This window comes from Clupea harengus, chromosome 4, assembly GCF_900700415.2.
Source record: "Clupea harengus chromosome 4, Ch_v2.0.2, whole genome shotgun sequence".
NCBI lineage: Eukaryota > Metazoa > Chordata > Actinopteri > Clupeiformes > Clupeidae > Clupea > Clupea harengus.
In genome coordinates this window covers 5,270,795-5,282,067 of record NC_045155.1, presented here as the reverse complement: position 1 = coordinate 5,282,067, position 11,273 = coordinate 5,270,795, and the positions used below count along the sequence as shown (strand labels likewise).

Here is an 11,273-nt window from a genome sequence, read left to right as displayed (position 1 = left end):
TTTGCGTCTGCTTTAAGACGGAAGTGTAAATGCTCTGTGAAAAGATTGGAATGAATGAGGAGTGGGACACGTGTTGGGGTTAACTTGACAGTAAAGGCCTGTAGTCCCTACACGGTCAAATACATAGTGTGTTGGTTCACTGTTGACTTCAAGTGTGGATGATTGATGTCGAGGTGAATGTTGTGAGGTGCTTAAGAAGTAGTGATTTACACCCCCATCAGAATGTTATTCAACATTATCTAGCTGACACTAGGTAACATTTTGGTTCACGTTCCGAGCAAGTATTTTATCAAGGCACAAAGACACAATGACATGTTCCGAATCTCTTTTAAAGATGAATGCAGCGCCCTGTAAGGTTGTCCCCTATTATTCAACACAAGGTCTGCCTGTTGTTATACAAGTTGCAAACACTCTTTGCTCAGGAATAAGTAAGCTGACTAATTAGTCTGTACTACAGAGGTGATCTGGAAATGCTTTCCATGGAAACTGAATGTGCGAATGGGAAGTGAAGCAAGCATGGCTAACGCATAGCTCACCTGAACAGGTGACGCTAACAGGTGTTTTGCATGTCTTAGATGAAGTCCAGTCCACGCACTGCCAGACAAAGTTTTCATCCTGCAGGCATTTGTAGGGTCGTATTGTGTTAACGTTATCCGTGAAGGTGATGCCCTTCTGACTCGGGATGGCTGTTCCGCAGGACAGTTCTCTACACACCCGATCTGGGTCCAGTTCTTTATCTAGGTGAGATGAGCAACACGGTTGACTTGGATAGCAATGAATTCATTCAACCTACATTTGGTTTCAGTAACATTTTTCCACTCACACACATGCTTACAGTAACCACAGTCTACCAACTTATAGCATACGGCATGTATGGCAGGTGAATTTCAAACAATGTCAAACTCAGTCTCAACATTTTCAAAATTGTGAATGCACTGTAATACCATACATAATTTATTTTACATTTAATTATGAAATGATTTAAATTTTTCATATATATATATATATATATAACATGATGACCAGTGGCAATAATGTTATCATTTATCTTTATTCATTAAATATATACATTTATGCTTTGAGTCATGGTTTGAAAACGTCATCAATATACAGTGGAGACTTACTCCATTCATCAGAACACAAATGGTGGTGTCTTGTGTCGTTTGTGGACAGGCGCACCACCCCAGCGCATCCCTTTCGTCCTTTCATTATCAGACTGAGTTCAGGTTTTACTAAAGGGAAAAGGAAAAAGGGAAATACGTAAAGGATAATTAATGTATGAGTGTGCGTGCGTGCGTGTGCGTGTGCGTGTGCGTGTGCGTGTGCATGTGCAAGTGCGTGTGCGTGTGTATAATTAACGGCATTCAGGTAGCAGAACATAAGGAATGCAGAGGTGTTTTATCACAACCATGACACATAGCAGTGTGTGCGTGTGTGTGTGTGGTTAATGTGTATAATTATGTCTAAATGTTGCAGCAGTTATTAATTATACAAACAGAATCGATATGAACACAGAGGTGACCCTCTCACCAGAGCAGTTGACATAAACATGGGAGTGAGCGCTGGACTTGATGACACCCCATCCTGGAAACTCGCAGTCCCAGAGGTTTTGCTCTGTCCCGCCACACTTAATTTCATCTGCCCAAACCAGATCGTTTGCTGGGTAGTTGTCCCTGAAATCAATGTCAAAGCTGACGACAGTGCCGCAGCCCAGGCTTTTGCACACAACAGCGCTGTTGTTCTCGCTCCATCCGATGTGTCCAACGATGCCCCATTTGCCCTCATTGTAGACGTCCACTCGGCCTTCGCATGGGTTGGACCGACCTCGAAGGATCAGCCTTTTGCCCTTTTGATCAGCGTTTTGCCCTGCAAGGCACAAGACAGGCTTTGTTTCCAAACATGCACAGGTGTATAAGAGAGACATGTGCTTCCCCACCTTTTTCCTTTCCTCCTCTATTTATTTATTATTTATTTTTGTTTCTTCTTTTTGTTTTGTTTTGTTTGTTTGTTTGTTTTTTCAGTATGTGGGTGGTATGGGTGGGAGGGACTTGTTTGATTGATAAAAAATGAGAAAAACAATTCAAGACATTGTACTTAAATGTATCTTGTACTGTGTTACCTTTCTTGAATAAAAAATAAGATAAAAAAAATAAATAAATAAAATGCACAGGTGTGACACTATGCGGTCACTATGGCAAACTTGAAAAACAAAAACATTCCAAAAATGATGCTGCTGCTCACAGTTATAATCACCTTCAATCAATCAATCAATCAATCAAACTTACAGCGCATTTCATACACGGAGGTAACACAATGCGCCTCACAGTAGGAAAGAAACACTTGTGTACCAAAGGCTTCTGTGAAGGAATACATTACATTATGCATGTGTATATTATGTGTATAGCTATATATTACGTGCATGGTGTGAAAATAGACCCGACCATGGCAGAGACTCAAGGCATGGGAGAGTTATTCACCATGAACACTTATAACCATATTTTACATTATCTTATTACATTATTATATTTTGCTCAGTCTATCACCAGTACATTTGTTGGCCAGTGCTTTATTGGTGCAAAAAACATCAGAGTGGGAAATATTGGTTAGGTGTTTGGTGGTATTTAGGCATGCAGTGGAAAAAAATTCTGCACCTCTGACAGAATATCAGATAGATACCGCAAGCTGAACCTTTGGTATCACTGGTGGAATGAGGGAAGGGTGTTTGCAACACTCTCAGGCAGATGTTACGATAACAGCTCAGAGTTCCCCAGCCAAGTAAGCAACTGAAACCACAAGCCTTAGCAACAAAACTGCAGTCAACTTCAAGAAACCTCAACCCTAACCCACCGCTTAAATGTTTGCATACACTGGCAAGATTTCTTTTTCTTCAGTTGGGCAATTTCTTGCGTACGTCTATGATATCAGTTTTGTCAGGACACTTATGAACATTACGGCTGAAATATTTACACAGTCAATAACATAAAGGCCTACTTTTGATATTTGATGTTTCGAGTTTTGTGTATATTCTCTGTATTGCAAGTTTAATTTTGTTTTGAGAAGTTTATGGAAAATGAAATTTGACTAAATGAAAAATTTTGCATTTCATTTGTGAACACAACATGCAATGTTCCCATAGAAACAGCAATTTTGCATGGTATTTACATGCTTTTTTTTTTTACTTTAATAACATACAGTTCTGCCTGTTTAATCAACTTTGATTTGTGCAAAAACATTTCTACTAAACACTAAACTAAACATGATAAAATTCAAGCGGACACAGAATTCACTTTGTACTTAAATTGTTACTGATTGTAAATACATATAACTTGCATTCATTAAATACATTTTAGCTCTTGTCTATAGTCACATTTTTTATTTCTGGAAATGAAATCAGATTGTTCTCTATACCTGTATCACACAAAGATAAGTTATTTGGTCATGTTTGTCTGGGCCGGGTAAAACACGTTGACTACTCGCTTTTCTGATTAATGCATGGTATGAGTAAATTGAACTAAGGAGCCGACATTAGAAATATGAATGAAACATAAAATAATGCCAACCAAAATTAAACAAACAAACAAACAAACATTCTTTCACAGACAAAAGCATTGCTTGCAATTTTCCCTTTGAGCATTTTAAATGCATCTATTTACAAGTCACTTATGTCAATTAAAGCATATCTTATGTAAAAAAAAAACATATCGCATTTTTCACATAATGCCTCTGTATATGGGTTGTGTCATGGTAAAAAGTGACCGGGTGCCAAAAAGAGCCCGGGTGATGTAATATTGGCTTTCGAACGACTCTTGAGTGACAGTTGCTATACCAACGTTAGCATTACGTCACCCGGGCTCTTTTTGGAAGTCAGACTACCTCAATAACGCGATTTACCCCAGAGCATCTCGCATTATACTTCGCTACCTGAGACCAGCTTGCCTGCATTTTACCTGCAATAAACCAGGTGCTTGATGTTTGACTGTGTTAGGAAAGCTGTTGACTCACAAGTTTGTTATAGTGTCAAAGTAAGTAAATTTCGACCGGTTAAATCGCCGCTAGCATCTCGTTAGCGATTAGCAATTCCTCCGTTAGCTGGGGCACATTATTTTGCTTAGTGTATAGCTAGCAAGCTAGTATGAACTCTCCCAAGTTTTTCTAAATAGGCCTATATCAACAAATAATGGTAGATCCTAAATTATTTAAGATGTTAGCAAATGAACTGGCTGGCTTGCTAAAAAGGTAGATGAACAAGCACCGTATATTATTTAAGATGTTAGCAAATGAACTGGCTGGCTTGCTAAAAAGGTAGATGAACAAGCACCGTATCGTATTTAGGATGTTAGCAAATTAACTTGCTGGCTTGCTTAAAAGGTAGATGAACAAGCACCATATATTATTTAAGATATTATTAAATTAACTGGCTAGCTTGCTTAAAAGGTATATGAACAAGCACCGTACCGTATATTATTTAAGATGTGAGCAAATTAACTGGCTGGCCTGCTAAAAAGGTAGATGAACAAGCACCGTATATTATTTAAGATGTTAGCAAATTAACTGGCTGGCTTGCTAAAACGGTAGATAAACAAGCACCGTATATCAGTATATTTTCTCCTTTTTATAAAAACGAATTTCTACTCTAAACAATTTCAATTGAAATGCAAATGATGATGTAAACGGCTAAAATGAAACACTTTATTTACCGGGTAAAAATGTGTTTAGCCACAATATATAGCGATTCAAAAAGTAGTATTGACTGCAAATGTTGATGTACAGGATACCGGCAGGTGTAGCTAAAACGGAATACTTAATAGTTTTAGGCACAATATTAAGTGACTAACCAGTAGCTGATTGCTTTCGAACGACTCTTGAGACTGACCAAAAAGTGCCCGGGTTACGTAGTGTCCGGGTTACGTAATGCTAAGCGTTGGTATAGCAACTGTCACTCAAGAGTCGTTCGAAAGCAATATTACATCACCCGGGCTCTTTTTGGCACCCGGTCACTTTTTGCCATGACAGTTGCACTGAAATAAATACTGTAATTTATTTATTCTGTGATTACTTAGGGTCATAAAGTACTCAGTTTAATTTTCAAGATCAATAATACTGTATCTCACACCTTTTGTGAAATCAGGTCATTCTACATTTAGTCCTGTGATAAATGCATGGGTTTGACATCATTGTAACATATTTATGAAATATAAGAAACTTAACTTTCATTACATTTAATAAGCACAGTTTGGTTCAAACGTTAAGAGGTCATCATTTAAAATATAATTATCTTTGTTTAATATATAAATCATAATCATCACTGATGGATTTTGTCATATAGTTTATATCATGTATATATATATATGTGTATGTATATGTATATTGTATGTGTGCGTATATATATTAGTGCTGTCAGTTTAACGCGTTATTAACGGCGTTAACGCAAACCCATTTTAAAGCCGTTCATTTTTTTATCGCGAGATTAACGCGAATTTTTTTTTTTTTTGATTAACGTTCTTTTTGGCCTCGCAAACTGTGTAGTATGCTAACGTTACGGTTTGAGTGAATGGTGAGCGCGATACGGCAAAATGGATGATAAAAAGCTTCTGAATGGAAAGTTTACTTTTAAAAGTTGTGTTGTGCAAAAGAAGCAAGCTTCACTGTTGTCCGAAAATGTCAACAGGCAGCTGGCTGAAAGCAAATAAGTAGTAGGCTTACATTTTATTGGTAACCTAACTGTTACGGTTCATTGTTTCTGAAATAAGAGGCCTGACTGCTATGTTCCCAGCAAACTTGAAAAAAAGAAAATATTAAGCCATCATTTAACTGCACTATAGGCTGAGTCCTTGTTTACCTGAAATGTGCACTTTATAATTTTATTTTGTACCGCCCTGTTTGGCAATGTTGGTTTTCAATAAAATAAAACATTTGCATAAAGCAAGCCAATCCACTTTTCCTTGTTGATAAGGGCATTAAAATAAAAATAAAATGATGGAAAAAATAAATAAACGAAGGGACATTTAGAATAGATACAAATTTGCGATTAATCGCGATTAATTTTGAGTTAACTATGACATAAATGCGATTAATCGCGATTAAATATTTTAATCGTTTGTCGGCACTAATATATACACATACACAAAACACACATACTGTATATATATATATACAGTATGTGTGTGTATGTGTATATATATATATATATATGGATATATATTGTTTTCTACCATACGCACCCTTATAACATATGCTATATAATGGATACTGTATGTTTATGCTATAAGCTGTTGCGATTTCTTCTTGTTCAACCTGACAAGATTCAGAAATATAATATATATAATATAAAATAATTGAATCTGAAATAGAGAAAACGGCAACATGTTGGTGATTTTTTTTACCCGATATGTTATAAAACCTGTTCTAAAAAGCCTAACTGAATATACATTTAATGCATTTAATACATTAAACAATGTATACAAAAATCGCATTATGAAAAAGTCCATTGATATTATAGATATAATTCCAAATTGTATTTATTTATCTACTGCCAAGATCTTTACAACTGCAACCACCACCTTTGTATGAGAAACTAAATAAATAAATACATTCATAAATAACTATGTCATCGTAAGTAATCATAAGTCAAGTACCATGCTCTGAGATTTTAAAATTGATCGAAGACTCTAAGAAAACAAGACCTTACCATGAATGCTGTGTATGTGTAGTACACACAGCAGTAGGACATACATCATTGCAAGGGGGAGGTCGGACTACGGCTCAAAGCAAAGATGCATGGTTTTATATTGTGAATGACATCAGCAGATTGAGGCCTCGTTTTCAGAATCCAGCTCAACGTTTATCTCATCCATATTAGGTGTTTCTCCTGTGTTCACTTCTGTAAAAACTTTACCAAAGCTAAACTTTCAGTAACACCACCTTTCCCCTCCTGACATGCGGCATTGAAGATAGCAAATGATCCAACATGATTGATAATTAATGCTGGTATGTGTTTTAAGGCCGGTGGGAAATCTGGAATAGAACAAGAAAAAGGAGGCTGAGATGCTCAATCTTCAGGTATCATCTCAGCGATTGTGGATCAAAGCCTGTGTACATTTGCCAAGAGAGGGTTCTTCATCAAGTGATATCAGATGATGTGGCTCGCAATTAGGTTTTTTTCACCACAGAAATTGTCCTCTGTAGCTGAATGGCATGTTAACTCCACATTCGGTGACTCTTAGCCTTGAAAAGCATCAAGCCTTTTTTGTCTTTTTGATGGGTGCTTTATGAACTTACAGGATTGGTCACTGTTACCCTGACAGATATGGTGATGCAAAGGAATCACTGTGTGGACCCTGTGCGTGTGTATTGTGCTGTGTGGACCCTGTGCGTGTGTATTGTGCTGTGTGGACCCTGTGCGTGTGCATTGTGCTGTGTGGACCCTGTGCGTGTGTATTGTGCTGTGTGGACCCTGTGCGTGTGTATTGTGCTGTGTGGACCCTGTGCGTGTGTATTGTGCTGTGTGGAAGGCTTTTTGAATGTCAGTACAAGCAGTTACTATGGTAGTTATCAACTCTACAAATAAGTTAACCTAAGGTAGAGGATGTACTGACATTTTAAATCCATATATGGGCAAAACCCTTAATTGGAAGTTTTTGAGGCTTTGTCCAAATAAGAAACAAAGCTAAAATATATATTTTCTGACATGGAAAAATAAAATGTTGGTAAAATAGGTTAGGGTTAGGGTGCTATTTTCACATAAATATGTAATTTCTTCTAATTCTGGGGTTTGCACAGCCAACCTTGGCATTTGATTCCTTGATTTGATTCTTATTCTTTTTTTTTGCTTTGTACATTGTTATTGTCCGTCTCTTTGTATCTTATATCCAGATTTATCCATATCCATATCCATATCCATATCCATACCTATCCTTATTAATGTATTGATTTGTTCATTGAAATTTGATTGTAGTTGTCCTTTACCAAGTGTAAATGAGAGACAGTGTGTGTATGTGTGTTGGGGGGGGGGGGGGGGGGGTTACGGAGTCATAATTTAGTAGTAGTTTCCTTAGTAGGCCATGTTGACCCCTCCCTACCCTGCTTGGCCTTCCCTGGATCATGAGGTATTCGTGTTGTGTTGTAACGTAGTGCTGTGCCCGTAGCTGCTGGACAAAGCATAATGTTGTCCCAATTTTGAAAAGAACCTGGCAAACATGGTGGAACACTTGGCCCTCCTTGTAACGTTGTTGTGTATTGCCGCGGCCACCAGAAGATGGCTATCTTTATTGACTGGGACAGATATCGGGCTCAGCTCTGATTGCTTTTGATCACTTTTTGTACTTTATTACTTTCTGGCACCACCTCTGCTGATTCTGCTGCATTATGTTTTTGTGAATGTGCCAATTATGCCTGCCGATAAACAACCACTCTCCAGAGAGCGGGGACTGGACTTGCACTTAACAGCAGGGAGTCTGAGTCCTAAGACAGCAGCAGTCCCTACATGGTCCTACTGAAACAGTGTGTTCAAAAAATATACTCAAAAACGTATATGTGTACTCAGAAGGCAATGGGTCCATACAAGCTAGTCAATTAAAATGCAGCATAGATAATAAACATAACTGGTTTAATTTGTTAACTGGAGAGAATGTGGTGTTCTTGGAGAACATTTTAGTTTTGTCACAGGGTAAAACTGATAAAAGAGAGTGTAGTGTCCGTGTGAGTGAGGCGGAGGTCTGTCGTGAAATGAATTACCGGTGCAGAGCAGCCCTGAGAAAGGAGGGGAAAACCTCACTGATGTTCAGATTAAACCCCCTTCTCAAAATTTCATCTGACTCCAGCGTTGCGAAATAGATATGCTTATATCATGGTTCTAAAATCAGAGAGCCTTGAAAACATGTAATAGCCAAGTCCTCCAACGTTTTCTTTTTGAGGGCCAACACAGTTCCAACTGAAACCATGCTCTGACTGTGTTACTGATGTTATTACATAACATATATATATATATATATATAGACATACACATACATACATATATATGTGTATATATATATACACACACATACATATATATACATTAACCGCTGTTTTGATGTTAAATGAATAAGATCATGCTACTTAGACTAATTTGACTATACTAATCTAATGGTATCACTTTTGGATTAATCCTTAACCAAAATTCTAATCAAATTAATTGTAGTTCAGTGTTACAAATTTTTTCATAAACACAAAATCAAATCTGTCTAACACCTATATTGAGACATGAAACAGCATCTACTTCTTACATGATGTGTAGAAGTAGAGCCATTTAAAATGAAGAATAGAATAACTAGACGTACCGCATGGTGGTGCGTAATTTGACAGCCACAAGTGAGAGAATGAGCATGGATGGGTTATGAGATCAAGGGGCCCCTGGGCATGAAAACCTCCCGGGCGCCTGCAGCGCACACAACAAGAAGCAACTCCCAGTCCAACCACCCTGTGCTTACGTGACATATTTCAGACCTGTAGATTGCCTACAGGAGTTACACCACATCAGCACATGACGCAATAAGCTATATTAATGTATGTGAATTGGCAACAAATAGCACATTAATGAACAAAATAAAAAGACAGAATTCTTAGCAGTGCCTCTGTCACTGACACACATATGCTAGACATTCAAGGACCTCACATATGATATAAAACATACATTACATGAAATATTCATGCATGTATAAAATGTAGGATTATTAGTTGAAGGCAAGAATATGTTGCAGGAGTCCAAGTAGGGTGCGTGAACTGCTCCAAGGAGCGAAAGGTTGAATGAGGATGACGGCTTCAACAGCTGAAAGAGGACCAGTTGAACTCTACTCATTAAACTCTGACTAACACTGTATGGCACTATATGTCACAATAATATGCTATTATTTGTGATACCAAATGGCACTTTACATTCATGTCCATTTTAAAATATGAAAACTTTTAATTCAAAATATATATAATTTAAAAATATATGAATAGATTGTTGTATCCCATGTATCATTTTTGTAAACAGACTATAGACTACATACATATGTTAGTATCAAGAATACCACTGGTCTCCAAAAGCTTTTAATGTTTTTTTTAGAGGCTTCTACAAACAGGGAGGCATTTGAGACCTCCAGTGCATATTTGGTGTATTTTGTTGCTGTTTGTGTGGTTGCTTGCTTGCTTGCTTGCGTCATGGGGAGTGTTTCATAAACCTTGCAGCTAGATGTCACTGCTGTAAAGCCTGGCTCCCCCATCCTCAAAGGTGATATTTTTAGTGGTGGTGGTGATGAGAACTGCTTCCTGAGGGGCCTCAGTAGGCTGTGGCTTCTGCGGTCTCCCCCGCCAGCAGCGTGCTTTGCAACTGCACACTTCTCAGAAGTATGCAGGGGCTGCTTTCTAGATAGTCTGTGCAGGAGGATGTAGGCCATCTTTGTCCATAAATGAAGCTATTCCGCCGCTCTGATGAGCCAAAGGCTCTTTATCTCATCTGATAATTAAGTGCGTTACTCATAGCATGGTTTAGTCATCAGAATTTCTGGAGTTTCTTGGAGCGGCAGAAAAAAACTTTGAGCGACTTTACTCCCACAAAATGCAATGAGCAATGTATCTGGAGGATGACAGATGAACACATTTTACATGAAGTGTTGTGTATGTATATGTTTAGTGGGCTGACTCAGTGGTGTGAACCAAGCGTGGTGTGGTGCGAGGGCTGTACAGTTGTGTACAACAACACAAAACTATAGTATATGGTAAAAAAAGGTTATACAGCTCTAATCTGAACCACGAGCAGCTACTCTCTGTGGGAATACTGGTCTTCATTTAGTCTCTGTTAACTTTCAGTCTCCTTCTGCCCAGTGTAATCAAGGCATGACAGCTCTACCTTATCACTGGAAAAAAACTCACACAGTATCAATGTGTGTGTGTGTGTGTGTGTGTGTGTGTGAGAGAGAGAGAGAGAGAGAGAGAGAGAGAGAGAGAGAGAGAAAGAGAGAGAGAGAGATTTCATGTATTCACATTTCAGGCAAATTTTTTGGCGATCATGTAATGCATTCACAAATTCACAGACTTGACCCTGGTTCATTTCTGCTCATCCCCGTTCATACATCTCTCAGCAGTACTATATACACAGGGCCCTGCTGGGTCTCTAGGAATAGCCTGCAATGGAAAATGTTAGTGCAGTCCCACACTCTCAGGGGTGCTGTAAGAGCATAAGGAGTTTGGGTAAAGATGTTTAATGGAAGGGACTTTGGGGGGGGGGGATCCTTAGGGCCCAGAGATGGACA

General features: G+C 38.2%; 1 protein-coding gene across 1 annotated transcript; it reads right to left on the bottom strand.

Moving 5' to 3' along the window:
- Nucleotides 1-1,416: 1,416 nt before the first annotated feature.
- On the bottom strand, nt 1,417-6,744 carry LOC116220174 (scavenger receptor cysteine-rich type 1 protein M130-like). Its single transcript, XM_031565481.2, has 2 exons — nt 6,689-6,744; nt 1,417-1,866 (listed from the first exon to the last, which is right to left on the bottom strand). Exons 1-2 carry the CDS (start codon nt 6,735-6,737, stop codon nt 1,487-1,489), a joined length of 429 nt encoding a protein of 142 aa, XP_031421341.2. The 5' UTR covers nt 6,738-6,744; the 3' UTR covers nt 1,417-1,486.
- Between the last annotated feature and the right edge of the window lie 4,529 nt (nt 6,745-11,273).